At 38.6% G+C, this 23,820-nt stretch overlaps 1 protein-coding gene across 4 annotated transcripts in view; it reads left to right on the top strand.

Annotated features, from left to right (window-relative positions):
• Positions 1-23,820, top strand: part of CDKAL1 (CDKAL1 threonylcarbamoyladenosine tRNA methylthiotransferase) — a 665,563-nt gene that overhangs the window by 241,415 nt on the left and 400,328 nt on the right. For all 4 annotated transcript variants that reach the window (XM_078851602.1, XM_073331895.2, XM_078851603.1 and 1 more), the window contains one exon: positions 23,317-23,437. In XM_078851602.1, the coding sequence (XP_078707728.1) occupies positions 23,317-23,437 (121 nt within the window). The remainder of the gene's footprint in view (positions 1-23,316; positions 23,438-23,820) is intronic.

Below are 23,820 nucleotides of genomic sequence, written 5' to 3'. Positions count from 1 at the left end.
AATTTGCATTTAATATATTTTGGGGAGGACGGCAAACCTCTCTAGGGTTTATTCACAATTCAGAGAACTCATTGCTAGGTAGGTCCCATCCCACCATCCATAGAGGCTATAAATACTGATGGCTTGAGAGGCTCTGGACACAACTATATAGCTATAGCTGCAACAACCCCATTTGAGCAGCTTCTACCTTCAGAAGTGAATGAGGGATGCTCCTGCTTCTATCTGAGGAATTTTTTTCTCCACAAACTTGAATAATGTTTCCTCTGGGTTTCGAAATTGAATAAACTTATACAACACAGCATCAGGACTCTACATAGATTCATAGATACTAAGGTCAGAAGGGACCATTATGATCATCTGGTCCGACCTCCTGCACAACGCAGGTCACAGAATCTCACCCACCCACTCCTGCGAAAAACCTCTCATGTATGTCTGAGCTATTGAAGTCCTCAAATCAATTTAAAGACTTCAAGGTTTAAAGTTTAAAGACTTCAAGGAGCAGAGAATCCTCCAGCAAGTGACCCATGCCCCATGCTACAGAGGAAGGTGAAAAACCTCCAGGGCCTCTTCCAATCTGCCCTGGAGGAAAATTCCTTCCCGACCCCAAATATGGTGATCAGCTAAACCCTGAGCATATGGGCAAGATTCACCAGCCAGATACCCAGGAAAGAATTTTCTGTAGTAACTCAGATCCTACCCCATCTAACATCCCATCACAGGCCATTGGTCCTATTTACCATGAATATTTAAACATGAATTAATTACCAAAATCATGTTACCCCATCATACCATCTCCTCCATAAACTTATCAAGTTTAATCTTAAAGCCAGATAGGTCTTTTGCCCCCACTGCTTCCCTTGGAAGGCTATTCCAAAAGTTCACTCCTCTGATGGTTAGAAACCTTCGTCTAATTTCAAGTCTAAACTTCCCAATGACCAGTTTATATCCATTTGTTCTTGTGTCCACATTGGTACTGAGCTTAAATAATTCCTCTCCCTCTCCGGTATTTATCCCTCTGATATATTTCTAGAGAGCAATCATATCTCCCCTCAACTGTCTTTTAGTTAGGCTAAACAAACCAAGCTCCTTGAGTCTCCTTTCATAAGACAGGTTTTCCATTCCTCGGATCATCCTAGTATCCCTTCTCTGTACCTGTTCCAGTTTAAATTCATCCTTCTTAAACATGGGAGACCAGAACTGCACACAGTATTCCAAGTGAGTTCTCACCAGTGCCTTGTGTAACTGTACTAAAACCTCCTTATCTCTACTGGAAATACCTCTCCTGATGCATCCCAAGACGGCATTAGCTTTTTTCACGGCCATATCACATTGGCGGCTCATAGTCATCCTATGATCAACCAATACTCCAAGGTCCTTCTCCTCCTCCATTACTTCTAATTGATGCGTCCCCAGCTTATAACTAAAATTCTTGTCATTAATCCCTAAATGCATAAATCCCTAAACCTTATACTTCTCACTATTAAGTTTCATCCTTTTACTATTACTCCAGTTTACAAGGTCATCCAAATCTTCCTGTATGATATCCCTGTCCTTCTCTAAATTGGCAATACCTCCCACCTTTGTATCATCCGCAGACTTTATTAGCACACTTCCACTTTTTGTGCCAAGGTCAGTAATAAAAAGATTAAATAAGATTGGCTGATCCCTGAGGAACTCCACTGGTAACCTCCCTCCAGCCTGACAGTTCACCTTTCAGTAGGACCCACTGTAGTCTCCTTGTTAACCAATTCCTTATCCACCTTTCAATTTTCCTATTGATCCCCATCTTATCCAATTTAACTAATAATTCCCCATGTGGCACGGTATCAAACGCCTTACTGAAATCTAGGTAAATTGGATCCACTGCGTTTCCTTTGTCTAAAAAATCTGTTACTTTTTCAAAGAAGGAGATCAGGTTGGTTTGACACAATCTACCTTTTGTAAAACCATGTTGTATTTTGTCCCATTTACCATTGACCTCAATGTCCTTATCTACTTTCTCCTTCAAAAAGTTTTCCAAGACCTTGCAAACTACAAATGTCAAACTAACAGGCCTGTAGTTACCTGGATCACTTTTTTTCCCTTTCTTAAAAATAGGAACTATGTTAGCAATTCTCCAATCATACGGTGCAACCCCTGAGTTTACAGATTCATTAAAAAATTTTGCTAACAGGCTTGCAATTTCATGTGCCCGTTCAGTATTCTTGGATGAAGATTATCTGGACCCCTCGGTTTAGTCCCATTATGCTGTTCGAATTTCGCTTCTACCTCAGATATGGTAATATCTACCTCCATATCCTCATTCCCGTTTGTCATGCTACCATTATCCCTAAGATCCTCTTTAGCTTTATTAAAGACTGAGGCAAAGTATTTGTTTAGATATTGGGCCATGCCTAGATTATCCTTGACCTCAACTCCATCCTCAGTGTTTAGCAGTCCCACTTCTTTCTTTGTTTTCTTCTTATTTATATGGCTATAAAACCTTTTACTTTTGGTTTTAATTCCCTTTGCAAGGTCCAACTCTACTTGACTTTTAGCCTATCTCACTTTATCCCTACATGTTCTGACCTCAATAAGGTAGCTTTCCTTGCTGATCCCTCCCATCTTCCACTCCCTGTATGCTTTCTGTTTTTTCTTGATCATGTCTCTGAGATGCTTGCTCATCCAGCTTGGTCTACAACTCCTGCCTATGAATTTTTTCCTCTTTCTTGGGATGCAGGTTTCCGTTAGCTTCTGCAGCTTTGATTTAAAGTAATCCCAGGCCTCCTCTGCCTTTAGATCCACAAGTTCTTCAGTCCAATCTACTTCCCTAAACTAATTTCCTTAATTTTTGAAAGTCAGCCCTTTTGAAATAAAAAACCCTAGTTGCAGATTTATTTTTGTTAATCATTCAGTTCAGTTTGAACTGAATTAGCTCATGATCACTTGAACCAAGATTGTCCCCTAGAACTATTTCTTCTATGAGGTCCTCACTTCTCACCAAAACCAAATCTAAAATGGCATCCCCTCTAGTTGGTTCAGGAGCTACTTGATGTGGGAATCCATCAGCTATCACATCTAGGCAAATCTGAGCCCTAGTATTATTATTACTAGCACTTGTCCTCCAGTCTATATCTGGGAAGTTAAAGTCTCCCATGATCACGCAGTTTCCATTAGTATTCACTTCATTGAAAGCATTAAAGAGGGCTCTGTCCATACCCAAATTAGATCCCGGTGGTCTATAGCACACCCCAAGCACTATCCCAAGGGAGGCTCTAGTAGTTTTCTTCCCCAATGTAATTTTTGCCCAGACGGACTCTGTCTTATCCATTCCATCGCTTCTTATTTCTTTCCATTCTACCTCATCATTGATATACAGTGCTACTCCACCACCTTTACCTTTATTTCTGTCTTTCCTAAACAGCACATACCCTTCAATACCTGTAGTCCAGACATGACCACTATTCCACCATGTTTCTGTTGGCCCTATAATATCTGGTTTCACTTCCTGCACCAGTAGCTCTAGTTCCTCCATTTTGTTACCTAGGCTCCTCGCATTAGTGTACAAACATCTTAATTTTTGCTGTTTGGCCTCGCTCATATTCTGTATCCTATTAGGCACAGTCATTCTACAGCCAGTATAACCTATTAGACTGGTATCCACACTGCCCTTCCTCCTTATATACATTCTCCTACCCACAGCTGTATCCTTTCTTACTTTTTCTTCCCTCTCAATGCTAAAATCCGGTGTGGAGATTACCTGGACATCTCCCAACCATCTCTCCCAAATTCCTAGTTTAAAGCTCTCTTAATCAGTTGTGCCAGCCTCCATCCTAGAAGTCTATTTCCTTCCCTACTCAGATGAAGTCCATCCCGAGAGAACTGTCCTCTGTCCATGAATGCCTCCCAATGGCCATACATCCCAAAGCCCTCCTTATAGCACCACTGCCTAAGCCATCTGTTGATAGTCATAATCTTGTCACACCTTTGTTGCCCTTCTCTAGGAACAGGCAGAATCCCACTAAAGATCACCTGAGCCTCTATTTCCTTGAGCGTCTTCCCCAGCCTAGCATAGTCTCCCTTAATACTTTCCAGCGAGAATCTAGCCGTATCATTTGTTCTCACATGAAGGATAATTAGGGGATTCTTTCCCGCTCCCTTTAGGATCCTTTTCAACCTCAGGTCTACATCCCGTATCTTAGCACCTGGAAGACAGCACACCCTTCTATTCTCTGGATCAGCTCTCGTTACAGGCCTGTCTATTGTTCTCAGTAAAGAGTCCCCGATCACATAGACCTGCCTTTTCCTGGTGACGGTGCTACTCTCCAGTCTATCCGCTGTTCCCTCTGGCTGCAAGTTCTTTCTATTCCTATGCTCCCTTGTAATCCTCTTCAACCCATCCTGTATCCTCCTGGGGCTCATATTTGGTGTAGTCTCCATTAACTCTTCCCCTTTTCCTATAGGACTAGCCGCTCTTTTCTTCCTTGTCCTTCCACCTTCAGTGACTACCTGCTGAGCCCCTTCTTCATTTTCCAACTCTGGAAACCTGTTCTTGAGCTCTGTTTCTCCTTCACTAGCCCATCTTTTCCTCTGCCTGGTTCTTTTAGTCACATGCTTCCACTGACCGCTTTCCTCACCCAGTCTCCCCTCAGAATTCCTCAGTCCTGCTTCCGTCTGCAAGTCTGAGCTTTTCCCTTCAGATACCTCATGTCTTTGCTCCATAATCTGCTCGAACCCCTTTCTAAACTCAACCAGACTTTCCACCTGCATCTCCAAACCTCGGATCTTTTCCTCCATCAGCTCTATCAGATGGTATTTCATGCAGACAAAACTCTTACCAGGTACCCCCGCTAGGATCATGTTACATACCAGAGCTTCCACATCCAGTCATCTTCATTGTGTCTTCCACTACATGAGTCATTTCCACTGCTGCCTCTGTATCTGTCATAGCCTCCCCACCTAAATCCTGTTAATCTCGGAAACATAAACCACATCAAAACACCACCACCCACAGCAAAAACAAACCTCAAACAAGTACCACAATACAAACTCCCCTTTCAAATTCCCACTGAAACTCCCCTGTTTACAGTTCTGTTTGCTGGCTCCTGCGCCGCTGCCTGCCTGGCTGGTTACCTTTATAGGACCCATAGTCAGAGAAGCCCCTGCCCCCTAATCAGGACTCAGCTTCTCTTCCAGCACAAAGCCCTTACAAGCCTCTACACATACAAATAATACAAATACAAAACCAAATACAAATACTTTCTCTTCCAACAGAATTCCCACTGAAATTACAGCTCTGTTTGCTAGCTCCTGTGCCAGGACAACATGCTAGAACATCAGCATTCTTATGCAGTCTGAAAATATTTTTCATACAGTTCTCAGAGAGATTGTCCCAGCACCAGTTTCCAGAGTAGTACTCTTCATAGACTGAGTCCATGTTTGCTCAGGTTCTCTCTGAAGGGGTTATTTCTGAGATTTGTCTTTGACTTCTGAACTGAAATAGTATAAGATACATGGATCCTGAAGATGATATGAAAAGATAAACTAGATAAAATTTCAGCAGTCTCCCCTGACCATCAGCACAATCATGTCCTCTTCAATTAAAGTAAAAAAAAAAGAAAGAAAGAGACTAGCTCTATTAGTGAGTTCAAAACCTACATGAATTAAGAGCAATCACTGTATCCCCAGAAGAGGATCATTTCTGTGGAAATTAGTCAAAATTCTTTCTATTAGATTGGAGGCTTCTATTTTCAGTCTTGTTTCTCACTGTTTAAATCATAGTCAGGGAGTCCAGGTTTAGACATTGTCTACACTACAGAGTTTTGTCAACACCAGTTTTGCCGACATACAGCCACCGCTTTAATTAAACCATTGTTGCATGTCTACGCTATACTCCTTGTGTTGGCAGAACGCATCGACATTAGCAACTCTTACATCGACACAGAGAGCAGTGCGCTGTGGGTAACTATCCCATTGTGCAACTGGCCACATGTTGCTTTGGGAAGGGTTTTCAGTGCCTCATGGAGCAGGTACAGCATCACATGATGTAGGTTTCTCAATCCCATCATTCCATGGGCATCATACTAGATTGCCAGATGCTTTTCAACTGAAATTTGGGGGGTAAAGGGGAAGTGTGTGAGACAGGGAGAGTGTGTGTGTGTGTGTGTGTTGGGGGAGAGTGAGTATGTCGGCATGCTGTCTCTTTAAGTTCAGACAGCAGCAGAAGCAACCAGTCTTGAGGCAGGGGAAGGGGGACACCCCCAACATCAGCCCCCACCTCCCTCCCTGGCTGTTTCCCGCCCCAGCAGCAGCCTGCCCTGCCTGCCAGCCACTGCATTTCTAGAGCTGGGGAGAGCAGGATTCCAAATTAATGTTTTGATTCTGTGATTCCTTGTGAGTTCTCCAAGAGCCTCCTCTCTCCACAGACCAATCGTCCAACCCTTCCCTGTAGTCCAGGTAGGAGCTGTGTGAGCTCTCCACGTGGAGCAGTTTCAGAACTTCCTGGAGCTTAAAGGGGAGGGATGCGTGCTTGTGTAGCTGGATGCAGGACAGAAGAGTTCAAAAGAGTGAGCAGAGCAGTCACTGTGGGCATTGTGGGATACCTCCTGGAGGCCAGTTATGGCGACATAATGAATGCAGTGTCTACACTGACACTTTCTCACTGTAACTGCACAAAAATCTCTATGCCTCTCATCAAGCTGAATTTTTTTGTCAGCCAAACAGGAGAGAGTTGCCACCAAAGTAGCATTGAAGTGTGTACACCTCCACTGGTTTGTCGACAGATGCTGCCTTTTGCTGAAAAAATTGTGTAGTGTAGACAAGGCTCAGAGGGAAGACTTATCCTAATGATTTGAGAAATAGATCCCTAAAGATGGTCTTTGCTTCACAGACTTGACAGTAATATATTTCCGTGTTCCTAATGGTCGCTTCAGCTTTCTATATTTTAGAAATAGACTCCAAACATTTCTATGATGTAGCTTTACTTTTTGGCTCACCTTCGGTCCCGTCAAGTCTCCAAGATACAAGACAAAAAAATTCACATTTATCGTCCTATCAACAGCCTATTGAGGAAACTATGTTGACAGAGTTGCATTCAAGAGAGAGTGTTGCCTTCAACTCTTACATCACCACGGCTTTTATCACAAATCTTAAGAGTTCCTTAATTCCTTCTATAATCTCTTTCAACTCACTGTAAAATTTCTTACTTCTCATAGTATTATTCTGTTGTGTCTGATAAATTCTAGAAACTTTACCATGTAAAGGACCATTTCCGAAGCATTCCATTAGTACCCTATGGCTGTATCTGCAGCTTCTTGGAATCCGCCTATCCTGTGTGGATACTGTGCAGCAGAATACACTTAAGTTTTGGCAACTCGTGGTTTTTGTATTGCAGAATTGTAATTTTTATCACCAAAGCTTGTATCAAATGATATTTGTACTCAAGCAAAAACCTCTCCCCCTGGAAGAGACCAGTCACTTGAATTTATTCTGATCCCATAAGTAGTAGAAAATTTCTCAGTTACTCGTTTCCAGCAAGATGTAACCAAGATTTGTCAGTCTGCCAGGCACCAGAAATAGTTCCAAGAGTATGCAGATTCAATAGTGAAGGAAATAAAACTTTTTGTCTCCACCACAGCCATATCAGATCATAAGACTCTGAATACTGTCTATGCCACAGCAGTTGAACTTGGAGTACTTTTTACATTATTGACACTCCAACTTCTTTCCTAGACATTTCTCACAGCTCTGTATTCCAAGATGATCTGTGAAGATAATATACTGAAAAGGGTAGAATTACTGTAAGTGATCTAGGACAGAATACGATCATATTATGTTAATACTTTCATGAACGAAATGCCTCTGTTTGCAAGGATTCACCCTTTAGAGACATTTGAAACCCATTTGGTGTCATCAGTTTCAGCTGGTGGACCAATAAAGTAGGCCTTCCACACTGATGAGAGCCACAGGATATCTGTATCTGTGCTGGTCCTATTTTCAAGTCAACATTTTCCGTATGATCGTAAAAACCTAATTTTTGTAATAGTGTGTGTCTGTGTAACGTTTTAAAAAGTATATACAATGGTGGGATAAGGAATAAGCCATACTCACATTGTAGACTCAAAAGAGAGGCCATAACTGCTAACTCTTACCATAATTTTTAATTTTTAATTTCCACTTTTCACTAATTCAAACCCTTAAAGCCATTGTAGATGTTAGAGGTTGGGATATTTTTTTCCTTAGACGTCAGCTTACTTTTAAATTTCCTCTTGAAGTTAAATCATTTTGTAGGGGATATTTTCTTTTCTGTAGGGGCTAGAACTGTAGTATTCATACACACTTTATTCCACTCTTGGGACATGGTGAGACTATAAGTGCAGGTTGAATCACATTGTGTCTGTCTGACGTTTTCACAAAATACAGTGTTATAATGGGTCACTGGACTTGATTGTTGAAAACAAGTAAAGGAAATTACTTCAGGCTTGAACCTTTCATACTTCACATAACCTCTCTAGATTTCAGTCACATTGACCTGTCTGGTGAAGTAGCCCATCCATTCCTAGTTTAAATATTAACTAGTGTTTGCCAACTGTTTAATTGACCTCATATGTTAACTAATTATGAATCGCTGATAGTATTTTAGTAGTTCACCTAAAGGTGAGCATAGAAGTGGAGTGTATATTGTATGTGCTAAAATATAGTATTTTTACTTATAAGATTGTCTAAATAATAAGTGTGTGTATTTTACCAGTACATTAAATAATAATTGCATGCATTGTTGATTTCACAGTGCTGATAATGTTTCAAGACTAAAAGTTGAGGACAAGCAGCCTCACATTAAGAGAAATGCTGAAAGAATAAGAGCCAGAATAAAGAATAAAAAGTGTAGGAGTCAGGCTGAGTTAAATGTAATATTTGGTGTACTGTCTAGAAAATTGGCAATTTGTGACTGAAGTTCAGCTTGAGGAGGGATAGAAGCTGTTAGAGGAAGAGAGAGAGGGTGGGAGCTCTGCCAGCCCCCAGAGAGAAATAATCATGAGGGGAGGTAAATTTAGGGGAAATTAGAGAGGCACAGAGCAGGAAGGAAGAGGGACAGAGAAAAGGAGGCGAGGGCAGTGAGCAGTATGAAGGAAGGAATTTTTCTTAGAGCACAAACATAGATAGAGGAGACTAGAAAAATAGAGTAGTGAAGCAGACAATGGGTGAAGAGAGAGACCACATCAGGAAAAACACAGGAGAGGAGATACAACACAGGAAAGAAAAATGGAAACCAAAAGAGGGAGGGGGAAGAGATGGAGGAAAATCCATTCTGCCAGAAATAGCACCTCTTGTCAATTACTAGCAGTAGGTGCTGCTTCAAGGAGAATTGATCCAGGAATTGTTCCATGGGTAAACTTAATAAAAAATAGAGACAAATATGAAGAAGAGGGCAGGATCATGTCATATTGTTTACAATTTAAAATTTCCAGATGTAAAATAGATTTTTATGGGAAAACCCCTGCCTCTCAGTCCCAGATTAGGAGCTCTGAAAATGTTCACCACAATCTTCATCTTTTGGTATCTCTTTCCTCTCTTACTTTGTTTGAATGAGCAGAAATGTACAAATGCCTGATAAGAGCTTTGCTGCTGGAACCTATTGAGACCTAAGACAAGGTAACCTCTCATATTGCTTCTTTCACCATCTCCTCTTTCCTCTTATTTACTTCATAGAATGATCAGTTCTAGAGGTTCTGCACTTACACATTATCACTGTCCCTGTCTTTGTACCCAGCTGGCCAGAAGTGCAACATCTCCCATCATTCTAGCGTCTGACACAGTTCCCTCCATCTACCTCCTTTGCTTCCTTCCCTACCCTTCTGCCTGCCTCTGCAGCCAGTATGAATCCCAACATTGAGGAGCCCTTCACCTAATTTGACTCCTGAGCTTTTCTCTTTAAATCTACTTCTACAACCTACCTTACCTCCCTGTCCCCACCAGCAGCATCACACACAAGTTGAATGGGAAGGATGATGAAATCAAAGGCCTTCAGGTCGAACGCTACCTTGTTAGTCTTTCCAGAAAGAATGGAATCACTAGACAGAAATAGGAAGATTCACTCATCTCAGATAGTTCTGGGATAGATTTGGAAGGATGGTTTTATTTATTTATTTTGACATTATTTCTAGGACTGTCTTTCTGGAAAGCATTGTTAACTCCTTTTTTAAAATTGAGAGTGCAACAGTTGTAGAAATAATCTGTGTATATATAAAGAGATAACACAAACATGAATAAGCAGTGAGGCCAGTGTGTGTATAGAGAAGGAGTACAGGGGATTATGGCTTGATGAGGAACTGTCTAAATGATGATATAAGTTTATAAGATTCAGAGCCATCAAGTTGTACACATTCTTAACCTGGGTCATAGCATTATTATTACTGTTAAACTCATGCCCCCTCCCATTGTTTTACATTTACTTATTATATCTTGAAACTAAATTCAAGGAGTCAGCGACAATTCCTGCTGTTGTGCCCCCTACTTCGACTCTGGATTAGACCTTTTCGGAGCTATGCCCATATGAATAATAATAATCTTTCCTGAGATTTTCTGTGAGCAGCTAGAAAACCAGTTTACGGGTTTTCGTAACATAAATCATTTCATTCTTGCATTAGTTTTGGAATTCCTGTAATCATAAATCTTGATTTATAAGGGCGCTGATTAATATTCATCCTGTCCTTTTAAAATTTAAAATACAGACCATTACAGGTGGCTGAATATTCTTCTCACAGCAAAATGACTGACCAAGTTTTATTATTTTATCAACTGCAAGTGGTTAATAACATAGTAAAAGGATCCTGATTGGTTAATAACTTAGATTGGTTAATAATTAAATCACACAGTGTTTTAATATCATGTGCTACAAAGAGACGTATGAAGCATGCTTCATTAAAGAGCCACTTGTGACTCGCAAGCCTCAGTCTGAGTCTCCAGCAGTTTAAGGGGAGAATGAAGTATTGCAAGGAGAATATTAAGAGCAGGAATTTGCACTCAGTGCTACCCGCTATCAGTGGAAGATTATTGTTTTGTCTGCGCCAGTTTCAACTCTTCAGGTGATTGTTTTTCAGTCTGGATGTGATTTAAAGAAGTGTATGCTAGCAAAAAGCAGTCGTGTCCCCTGGGGACTGGGTTGAAATTATGGAACATTTTTCATCTAGCTGTGTCACATTTGAATTCTCCAGTTAAAGAAAACTAAGCAGCATAACTGTTCACAAGTGAGCTGTATCTGCAACCTCTCTTTGTCTCTCGGTCAGCACTTCTTTCAAGTGACAAGCCTATACCTGCCCTTCTCTGAGTGGAATCCTCTCCACTTTTGTCTGGACCACCACATTACAGTACCTCTTATACCATCCATATAGGTTGACCATTTATTTAATTGATCTGTCCCTTAATGTGACCACTTGTCCCTTATTTTAAACATCAAATTGAAGCTCATAATGATTGCATTGTATACTTGAGGGCAGTAGAAACGTACACTTGAGAGAACAATACATGATATGCTAAAGGAAATGGTGTTCCCCTAAAATGTCCCTTAAAATAAAGCATTGTCCCTTAATTTTTATGTGGTTTTCCCTTATTTCCATCCAACAAAAATGGTCACTCTACATCCATCTTACCTCCAGTAGGACCAACTGGTTTTAGCCCCTGTTATATAGAATCCGAGCTGGGAACAGCTGTTAAATGCAGTGACAGAGAACAGCTTGTTCAAATCATAGTATGATTTATTTATCCACAGAAACATTGCATGCAGAAGGTTAGAAATAAATAAAGCCTAAATGCATATGGTCTTACTTCAGCTTAGCCTTTCCTTGCCAGGTTCTACTTGACCCAATCACCCCCCAAACTTTGGGGCAGGGCAAGAAAAGCTACGCCCGGCAACTGCTGACTGTCTGACAATCTGACCATCCCCAGTCAGTGTATTTCTTCCTTAGGATGTAGCTGGTCTTGGAACTGTTTCAAGGTCCTTTTGTTTGAAAATTCCTGCCCAAAGATTTCCTGAGGTTTAGAGCAGGTCTCCTGACCAGATTGGTTTATGCAGTTCTCCAAAGGGGTCAAAGGTAGTCTTCATACAGGGTATTCTTTCTATTATCCATTTGAGCAACAGGCAATTAAATTCTGTCTACAACCATTGTTTTAGGTTTCTGCAGGATTTAACCATTAGTTACCTCTCATCCAGCAATGCAATAACCACAAAACCCACAGATAATTATGAATATAGTATATATATAAATAAATAAAATACAGATACTCCCATGTACTTAACATAACAATGAAACTATTAAATGCTGAAAAAACAATATCCTGTTTTTGTATTTCCAGTTATCAAAAACATAATAAAATTGATGTTATGAAGTTAATCTTTTCTTAAAAATAATAGTTAGTGCCTACCTCCATCTGAAAGCCTTATGTAGACATTAATTCTCTTTCACTTCGTCCCAATGGTAAATAGGTGTCTGTAGATTACTACTGTATTCTTCCTAGCACTGAAGTGCCCCCTCCTGGCTCAGTACCCACAAAGATCATTATGATTTTTGAATGGCATGACAGAAGTACCAGAAAGGAAGAAAAACTCAACCGTCAATGGAGGAAAACAGTGCAAGAGGAAAACTGACACAAGAAAATTTTGCAGACTTATGCCTTTACCTCTGTACTCGGGTGTTAGTTCAGATATTCAGACACCTTCATGAAACTAACCCTGTCTAGCTGAGAGATTACCTTTCCCTCTATGACCTTCACCTCTCATGATAGTTAATTTCCACTGGAACTGTAGAACTGTTGACCAATAGTAAGAGGGTCATGAGCACAGAAGATAGCACTTTTATGGTAGCTGGGACCTAGGTTATGGAACTCCTGCCTGGGAGAGATGGTAATAATCATCAGCCTCACCATATTCAGAACTAAAAGCCAAAGTATTTTTATTTAGCTTTACTTTAATAAATTCTACTTGCATTGACACAGAATATGCCTATATGTGCCCAGAAGATCCTGATTATTGTCAAGTAATTTCTTAGTTTTCTAACTGTATTGACACTATAGATTTTTACATCTTTTTAATGGGGAGGGAGAGTTAAATTAACTTAACATTTAAAAACCCACATTCTACCTTCAAATAAAACTAACAATAATATGAAAGCTTATTAAATGCAAACAAATTATATAGTCCTTCGGTTCAGAATAGCTGCACAGCATAAAAATTTGGAGTACTAAAAACTCGCTTAAATTGGCGCCCAAAATTGGTGGTAGGAGTAATAGGTGCACAGAAGTTGATTTTTATAAATGGAACAAATGAATCCTCCCTTCCCCCCAAAATATAATTTTGCCTTATAGTCATTTATAAAATATACTTTTAGAAAACATTTTTTGAATTGCATGGGTACAACAAAATACACTCAAGACTGCAAGCCATTTGTTGTTCCTGTTCTGTAAGTTGGGAATGAAAAAATTTAAGAGACATAGTTACTTTAATAAATATTGCTTCTGAGCAGAAATGTTAAGACAACTGTCCATTTCGAAAGATGGTGTAAGTGCCTAAGAAGTTTAGTTACATATGTCATGCTTCAGCATTGTAAGTGGCTACAAAGTCCCATTTTCAGGTGACAGCCCTTGCCACAGATAACACATGTAAGGATCAGGGCCAGAAGATGAAGCCAGCGCACTACTGGTGCTTGAGGCCTGCTGCACATTCCTCTTCACTCTTAGTTTCCTCTCTCTCAACTGCATCTCTTCAGTCTATTTGACTCCCTGGTGTTGCTAGCTGTATCTTCACAGCATTGATGATGGAAGTTTTCAAATTCCTCTTGTAAATATCCTTGTAAAATTAGGTTGACCTAATGGCCTTGGAGCATCCCCAAGTTCTCCATACAGGAGATTCTTTGGAATGCATCCATTGTCCATCCAGTGTAGATAAGCAAGCCAATAGAGATGTCTGTGTTTGAGAATAGTAATTAGACTTGGTAATTTTTCTTTCTAAAGTACTTCGATATCAGGAATTTCAGTTTCCCACATCATTTTTAGGATATGGCGAAGGAAGGAGGAGTGGAAGGTGTTTAGCCTTCTCTCATGCATGTTGTAGGTGGTTCGGGTCTTGCCGTCATACAGCAGTATGCTCAAAATGCACATCTGGTGGATCCGTACTTTGATATTCATTGTCCAACGTGTGCCTGGTCAGTTGGCGAAATGTGGTGGTTGCCTTCCTAATGTGAGACTTTAGCATGTCTAGGGATAAATTATCCAGTACAACTGATTGTGGGTTGCACAACTTATGCACAAATTCTGGTGTGTTGCTAGTATTGATACTTCTGGTGCAGTCAACGTGTTGAGCCATAATCACTGTTTTCTTTAGAGTGATGGTTAGTCCAAATTCATTACAACTTAGCATAAAGCTATTGCAAAGTTACTGATGCTCCTTTTCACTGTGTGCAGTGAACACGATCGTCAGCAAAAATAAATTCTTATGTCAGTAGTTTTGAGATTTGTTTGATTTTGCTTTTTGCGCTTAGACATGCAATCTTGAAGAGTTTTCCACTGTTATAAAAATGTACATCCTCTGTACTACGTGACAAAACATAACAAAGCAGCAGAGAGGAGAATATACCGAAGAGTGCTGATGCCAAAATGCATCCCCGTTTGACACCACAGTGGATTTCAAATCTGTCAGATATCAACCATCAGATTGGATTGTAGTCTTCATGCCATCATGGAATGATTAAACCACACTGACGAACTTTGGAGGGCAACCAATTATTTCTAGCAATTGGAAAAGACCCGTTCTGCTGATCAGATCAAGAGCCTTTGTAAGATCTGTGAAGGCCGTGTAGAGAAGTTTTCCTTATTCTTGGCCCTTTTCGTTAAGTTGTCTCAGTGCAAGACCATGTTGATAGTTAATCTGACATGGAAGACATACTGACTGTGGTTATACGTGTTCTGCAAGAACTCGCAGTCCTTGAGAATGACTGATTATCAGCAACACTAAGGAGAGAGATTCGTCTATGGTTCTTACAGTCATTCCAATCTCCTTTTATTTTGTGCAGTGTTATGATGTTGGTATCCTTCATGTCTTGTGGTACCTCTCTTTCCCTCCAGCAAGCAATCAAGACATTGTGCAGATGTTTAAGCACAATCTGTCCTTGTTTCAGTACTTAAGCTGCAATTCCATCTTTTCCTGTAGCCTTTCCTGAGGCTAGGGAGGTGATTGCCTTCTCAAGTTCATTTATATAAGGTTCTATATAAAGCTATTTCTTGTGCTACTTCTGCCACCTATTCTTAAAGTTTAATCACCATTTCCTCAAAGAGGGTTTTCTTTCCCCCCCAAACAGGGCTGCCAAGTCTTCCATATTTCATACAAGTGTCTCTTACCCAACTGAGGTTGTGAAAAGGCAGGTGGCTGTCACTCACAGCCACCCAACCAAAAACAACTCAGAAAGACAACTGTAAACTAGAAGCATTTCCAAGCTAGCATAGTTTGACACTTTTTTCGTACTTCTACCCATGCTGGTGGTAGAGAGGTGATCTCCGCACTTTGTCAGAACCATGAAAATCCTTCAGTTTATTCACAGACAGAGATACACAGACTACTTAGATTAGTAGAGTAGGGAAAAGAAGTGACTCTACTAGTAGAGTAGGGAAAAGAAGTGACTTTCATTTTCTTGACACTTAACTCCAAACTGGCTTTTCTGGAAGCAGGATTCCTCTCTGTGATGACAGGAGGCACTGTTCCTGACAGAATGCAATTTCTCTGCCTTACTTCATATTTCACTCTGTACCTCTTAACCTTCAATAGCAGTTTTGTTGTTTTCCTTTTTTGTCTCTACCCCACATCAATTTCTTCTGTCTTTCACTATATTCTTTGGTCTCACTGTTCTAGATTCTCTCCTCCATCTAATTTTTTTTCATCTTTTTTCTATTTAATTGCTTTATATCCCATAACTACTGTCTTTCTTTCCATTCAACCCGCACAGTTTTTCTCTGATTCCCACCCCCTGCGTACACATACAAATACTTTTCTTAAGCCTGTATGACAGCTTTGTGTTCTTTACCACTTTGCCTTTCTCCTTATCTACCCCTTCCTTCAGCCTTTTCTTTGAGGAGATTTCTTCCTATGTCTTCAGCTTGCAGATTCTCTACATCCCCCAACTTCATTGCCTCTTTGTGCCTCTGGGCCAACATTACCATTAGAGAAAAGGAAGCTCTGCACTTAGTAGGCAGGGATGGCAGTGGAAGGCAGTGTGTATATATGCAAGAGTATGTGAGATTAGAGTGTAATGTTGGCTTTTTGAAGATGCAGGGAAAGATTAAAGCAGATGGTTAAGAGACACTTGTGTGAAATATGGAAGACTTGGCAGCGCGGTTGGGGGAAAATAAAATCCTCTTTGCGGAAATGGTGATTAAACTTTAAGAATAGGTGGTGGAAGTAGCACAAGAAAGAGCTAGTAATAAAGCAAAATGAAAACAATATGAACTTGTATTTTCAAGATTTTGGGCTTCCTGCATCTTTGAAGACTTTTCAAAGCTATTCATGTGTTTTTCAGCTGCTGCAGATAGCTGAACTTTGGTCTATTTTATAGGTAAAATCCTGAAAATATTATTGTGCCCAACGAGAAGTACTCTTTGAGTAGTTATAGGTCTAACAAATAGCGTGTGATGATTTAGGGAATGAACTAATGGTGGACTAGCTGCTCCATCTTCCAATGAATTTATATCTCCTACAGATTCTCATTGGTTGCTCAAATTACTGATAGAATGGAGCTACTTTGGGCTGTTTTTGTAACTTAGTAGGACTGTTAATATCTATTTTATCTGGTAGCACTGATATTCACACGCTGAATTTAGATGTACATGATCCTTCAGTCAAGTTCCTCCACACAAAATCATCATAACATCTCAAACTGGCAAAAATTAGTCAATACAGCTTGAACCCTTTGAATATAATTCCTGTGATTTAAAGGCTTAGGTTATCGTTTCTCAGCCAGTGAGTCCCATCCCCCAGAAGGATCATGATAGGCCACGAGGCTTTGAAAATTTTGTTACAATCTAAAGCTAAGAAAATGTCACTCCAAACACATCCTTCCCCTTCAAGCTCAAGTATTATCTGTCAGTCTTTTGAAATGAACACTCACAAATAAATTATGCGGGCTTGCCATTTTTCTTGACACTTTTTTTTACTCTTTTATAACATAGTAATAATATAATGTGAAAATATTAACCTTGAATAAGGTGTTACCAACCTGAAAAGGTTGAGAAACTGTGGTTTAGGTGAACAGAAAAGAGATTTGGTTCCTGTTTTGTTTGTTCTAACATTGGGCTCTTTGTGGCTGTTCCAGGTGGAATGAGTTGAGTTTGCTAATTTGTGTGTAAATGTGAATTATGACTGAAACCTTCATCCGTGCACTTTAGTGAACCTTGATTGATTTTAAATTATTTCTAACATGATCCTATTAAGACTTGGTGTGAGTGTTTCTGCCCTGCAGAACTCTTGACTGGATCTGGTTAGTATTATAATAGCATCATAATCTGCATTGATTATTCAGTAATTGTCTAGTTGCTCTGAAGCTTTAGCCAAATCTTTAGTTAAACTTCTTTCAAATATTGCATAAAGTACAGTTGTTGGGTTTTTTTGTCTGCTTATATGATAGTGCAAATAGAAATATATCTCTCTTGCTATCATTATTGTGTAAGAGATTACTACAGCTATAGATAGGTTCTGGACTCTCATACTGCTCACAGAACAAACCTATATCCAAATGTCATAGGGTAGTTTTAAAAAGATGACCCTTGTGTGAATCTAGTCGTCTGATTTAAGGCCGTGAGCTGTGAACAAGCTTTCGGGGATTTTTTGTTTGATAGCTAAAATGGAAGACCATTGCTTATTGTGCTGGGTTGATTAACTCATATTTTATTCAAAATGTTTTGTGCAGAAGCATATGAAAATGCTTGTGTTTTGGTTTAGGAAAACATTCACAAAATTACCGATGGCTTCCGTGCTGTAGCGTCAGAAAGGTAGACAAACTTACTCAGAGGGCCTTGGAAGGAAACCTAATCACAGCTTTTTCCCTTTCATAATCTGATGCTTTGTAAGGTGTTCATAAATGTGATTTTGTGCTACTGTTTTCTGCATCATGCCCGACATTAGTTTGGAGCTGATATTGGTCAATTAATTTACCCTTTTGGGAGATAAAATATTTATTTTTAAGATTTATAACAAAAACAAACAAAAACACAGTGGGAGGAAAGATCTACATTATGTAAAGAGATATAGGGATCAGTTTTATAAAATTCTATTGGTTTCTTAATAGGAACAAAGTAGTAAACAAATTCTTAAGCTATTGTTTAAAACAAAACTATCTTTGTTGTATTTATTGGGGGAGGGATGTTCGAAGGTCACAAATTTATAGCTGAGGTTGAAAAAACAAAAGTTTCAATGTGCCAGGAATTGAGAGTGTTGTAGTTCAAAATACAGGGAGTCCTCTGACTTACGATGCCCAACTTACGTCGGACACCACTTACGACACTTTTCAATTGACTGCCTGTTTCACCCTTAGGATGCTTGTTTCGCCCTTACAATGCTCAATTTGCATAAAGTTTGCTTGAAGTCACTTCCTTGTTGCGTTATACTGTTATGGAGCTGAAAGGAGTCACTTCTGATTGGCTTCAAGGCTGCAGGGTAGCTAGTTGCCGGGTAGGGTTGCCGCTTATTTTGATTGGCTCCCAGCCCTGGGCTCAGCCAGTCAGAAAGCTTGAACAGTGATTGGCTGAGGTTCAGCATTTGTGCCGTTCTCCCTGGCTTTCTGAGCCTGTATTGCTGGCATTCTGAGCAGTATATGGGAGTTTTTATGTTTATTTGAATGCTGTTTACAAAATGCAAAATACATTGATGTTGCAACATTAGTCATCTATAATGCATTTAGTAGAAAAATCTGGGTTATTCTGGTGAAAATAGTGTATCAAGGTTTGGTTCAGGAACCAATCCCCCCTTTATACCATTTATTCCTATGGGAAAAGCGGTTTCGATTTACAATGTTTCGACTTACAATGCGATTTTGAGGAATGAATTGTGTCGTAAGTCTGAGGACTCCCTTTACAAAAGTACAGGCATTCTGTAAATACTAAATTATAGTATCAGTCTTAACACTGGTCCCTTTACCTTTGCTTATCCTGTTCTTATTGCTGGGGGACTTCTGAAAGTTGTCACATGAAAGAAGTTGCCTCCCTTCTTGCATATATGAAGCATCAAAGTGCTGTTTCTTTGACAGTGTCATGAAGGGTCATGTGGACTCTTTGCCTGTGTCATGAAGGCAAAGGAGAGTCAGGTCTTCTAACCCAGTGGTTCTCAACCAGGGGTATGTGTACACCTGAGGGTACACAGAGGTCTTCCAGGGAGTACATCAACTCATTTAGATATTTGCCTAGTTTTACAATGGATTACATAAAAAGCACTAGCAAAGTCAGTGCAAACTAAAATTTTTATACAATTACTTGTTTATGCTGCTCTATATGCTATACACTGAAATGTAATTACAATATTTATATTCCAATTGATTTATTTTATAATTATATGATAAAAATGCAAAAGTAAGCTATTTAGGGAATAGTGTGCTGTGACACTTTTGTATTTTTATGTCTGATTTTGTAAGCAAGTAGTTTTTAAGTGAGGTAAAACTTGGGGGGTACACAAGACAAATCAGACTCCTGAAAGGGTTATAGTAGCCTGTAAAGATTGAGAGCCACAGTTCTAACCCCTGCTTAGTGAACAGGGTTGTACTTTACATGTAGATATCTTGAGTTTTCTCTCTGATACTCATAGTGATGTGTGGCTCACATCTGAAAGATAGATGGGAAATAGTGCTAATGGGGCTGAGGCAGGATTTATATATTAAAACAGGAATTTTCTAGACTTCCGTGACATAATTTTTTTTACTTCAGAACTTTGGTTTAAACTAGGGCTGTCGATTAATCACAGTTAACTCATGCGATTAACTCAAAAAAATTAACTGCGATCAAAAAAATTAATCATGATTAATCGCACTGTTAAACAATAGAATACCAATTGAAATTTATTAAATATTTTTGGATGTTTTTCTACATTTTCAAATATATTGATTTCTGTTACAACACAGAATACAAAGTGTGCAGTGCTCCCTTTATATTATTGTTTTTATTACAAATATTTGCACTGTAAAAATAAAAGAAATAGCATTTTTCAGTTCACCTCATACAAGTACTGTAGTGCATGCAATCTCTTTATCATGAAAGTGTAACTTACGAATGTAGATTTTTATTTGTTGTATAACTGCACTCAAAAACAAAACAAGGATAGATACAGCACTCGACCCAAGGTTTAAGAATCTGAAGTGCCTTTTAAAATCTGAGAGGAATGAGGTATGGAGCATGCTTTCAGATGTCTTAAAAGAGCAACACTCAGATGCAGAAACTACAGAACCTGAACCATCAAAAAAGAAAATCAACCTTCTTCAGGTGGCATCTGACTCAGATGATGAAAATGAACATGCGTTGATCTGCTCTGCTTTGGATTGTTATTGAGCAGAACCCGTCATCAGCTTGGACACATGTCTTCTGGAATGGTGGTTGAAGCATGAAGAGACATATGAATCTTTAGCACATCTGGCATGTAAATATCTTGCGATATCGGCTACAACAGTGCCATGTGAACGGCTGTTCTCACTTCCAAGTTGCACTGTAAACAAGACATGGGCAGCATTAACTCCTGCAAATTGTAACCAAACTTGTTTGTCTGAGCGATTGGCTGAAGTAGGTGCTAGTACTTTTACATTGTTTTATTTTTGAATGCAGTTATTTTTTGCACATAATTCTACATTTGTAAGTTCAACTTTCATTATAAAGAGATTGCACTGTAGTACTTGTATGAGGTGAATTGAAATATACTGTTTCATTTGTTTTTTACAGTGCAAATATTTGTAATAAAAATAAATATAAAGTGAGCACTGTACACTTTCTATTCTGTTTTGTAATTGAAATCAATATATTTGAAAATGTAGAAAACATCCAAAAATATTTAAATAAATGGTATTCTATCGTTTAACAGTGCAATTAATTGCAATTATTTTTTTAATCATGTGACTAATCGCGATTAATTTTTTTAATTGGTTGACAGCCCTACTTTAAACTGAACTCCTGATTTCCCATCTTTCGAATGTTGTTCTGATGACATTGCTATAAATGTATGATCTACACTACTTACTGCCTTTAGTCTTAATTCGTGTTTATGGTTTGGGAAGACCATTTATTGTTGATTTCTGCTTGGAAAAAATAACCCATTCCAAATAAACCACTGTAACAGTAAACTCTCTATCCTTTGTTCACACTAAGTTACTTTTTCCTTCAGTTCAGATTTTTGCAGAGATACAGTATTTATAAGAAATAGAGAAAGGGGGTACACTGCCCACAGTTTCATTTCTATTCATGTCATACTGCTATACTTCCATTATTATTAAAAATATATAAAATGCATTTTGTAGGTTAGTGACTTCTTAATGAACCATTGGATTGGAAAATAACTAGTTGTATCATTAGACAGAGATATTGCTATTTGTATGGGATAGTGGAGATGAATAATTTAGCAAATGTTATTAGCAAAGGCAGCATATTACTGAATTCACAGCAGGATGTAATGAAATTTCTGTCATGTGCTAGTACAAAAATAATATTCCTTTCTCAGGTATCATTGAACTTTTGATACCTGTTATAGTATTAATTATTATATTATCATGCTAATCTTTCTCACTTCTTCATTAAATAGTTTTTGATTGAAAAAATTTACTTATATTAAGAATTAGAAAAGGAATAGTATGCCAAATGCAGCTGCTTGACTGTGAGTTACTGTTGCCATATTATAGGAAGAATTCACGGTATGAATGCTACATTATTCTTAAATTTCTTAATGTCTGATGAAAACCCTTTGAGAAGAGACATCATGATTAATGGATGGATTATTTAATTTTCTAAGCGGAGCTATTGGTATAGTAGGAATGAGGAAACTTGCTTGGACCTTGTTTTTTATTTGAGTTGAACTTGAAATCCATTTCACTGAAGCAATTTGGACTTCGTTCAGTTGCTACTTCATTGTTTATTTAATGCTTTTCTTTTTTCTCCTAAGGGTAGTTTTATATTTGTAATGGTATATTTAAAAAAAAATATATTCATGCCAAGTATCATACATTATCAAAGAAGAGCTTCCCACCTTTTCCCATCTTCTACTGAAGAAGATGATTCTAATAGCCTAGAAGAATATTTTATTTATTTATTTTTTTTACTAGTAACCTTTTCCCACCTCTATCAGATGTCCAGCCAAGCCTCTTTCCATCTCTATCAGATATCCAGCCATGAGTTTTATTTGCTTTACATTCTTGTAAGATATGGTGCTTAAGTATTCTCCTGTTTGTCACTCTGGGGTATTACACCCAACCCTCTGGCTATTATAAAGACATTGTTTGTGCTCTTCATTGCAATATTTTGCTTCTGAAGGTGAGTGAACCGCTGGCATGTGCGCTTTGTAAGTCCATAGACAGGGGATGTGGAGACAGTGGTGTAGCTGATACACATCTGCATGCAGCATGAAAATATCACTTGTAGACAGCGCTCCTTGTGCTCCACTGGCCTTAGGAAGTAAGTTATGATGAAGTTCATTCTGTGACCTGGGGGCTCTCATCTGAGAGACCGTACAACATATTGTCACCCTGCCAATAGAGATTTAGTAAGCATTTTTGTGCAAATTGACACAACCATAATAAATTAGATCCCAAATTTAGGTTCTGTTATGTAATAAGCCAGTGGTTTTCAGCCCGTGGTCTGACTATGACTAAGATTCCCAAAGGGGTTCACACCTCCATTTGAAATTTTGTAGGGGTCTGCAAAAGAAAAAAAGTTGAAAACCACTGTAATAAAATTTAAGAACAATTAATTAAAATTTAGTTAATTATTTTTAAAAATGAATTTCTATTCATATTTTTAAAAATGTAGAAATAGTGTAAAACCCTGCCATGCTTACAGCTGAAGCATTGCCATGTGTTGCTAGTGCGTGAGAACATGAAAGTGAAGCTATTTTCATTGAATAGGCTGCGAAAAGTAAATTAGATTTTTAATGTGATTTATTTTAACTGTTCATGTCCCTTTATACATTACTCTGTTGGTGGGCAAATGATTACTTTTTCTTTTCATTTTTCAGTTTTATTTTTTTAAATGCAGACCCTTGATATGTGTAAAACAATAAATTAAAGTAAAGTAATGGGATTCATGTTTAATATGTACTGTATTTTTGTGCTTCATTTGAAGGTCACTCTGTGAGACTGCTGGGTCAGAAAAAAGATAATGGAAAACGGTTGGGGGGAGCTCGATTGGATTTGCCAAAAATTAGGAAGAACCCACTGATAGAAATCATTTCCATCAATACCGGGTAAGCATCTTCCAAACTTACTTATAAAATATTCAGCACTGCCTAGGGAATTCAATTTCATTTTTGTCTAGGCCTGGTGTGCACTCCTTTGAATCTTGTAGCGAGGAGGAGGGAAAAAACATTGTAAACCATAAAGGATTTTAAATGGTGTTCTTTCTAAAAAAAAAAAAAAAAAAAAGAAATCTTCATTTGCTTGTGTACATTCCAATAACTTTTCTATCAGGAAGACTTGTGTGTTTTTATTAAAATTATTTTCTATAACTTCCCTTTATTATACTACTTAGTGGTTTCTTATACCACTCTGCCCTGAGGTAAGTATATTTAAGAAGATTGTGGTTTATTTTATGGAAATGAAACCCTCTGTTCTTGTTTTAAGTGGGCTT

This window comes from Lepidochelys kempii, chromosome 2, assembly GCF_965140285.1.
Source record: "Lepidochelys kempii isolate rLepKem1 chromosome 2, rLepKem1.hap1, whole genome shotgun sequence".
Classification (NCBI taxonomy): Eukaryota; Metazoa; Chordata; order Testudines; family Cheloniidae; genus Lepidochelys; species Lepidochelys kempii.
Note: the sequence above shows the minus strand (reverse complement) of the source record. Positions and strands in the feature narration are given on the sequence as shown.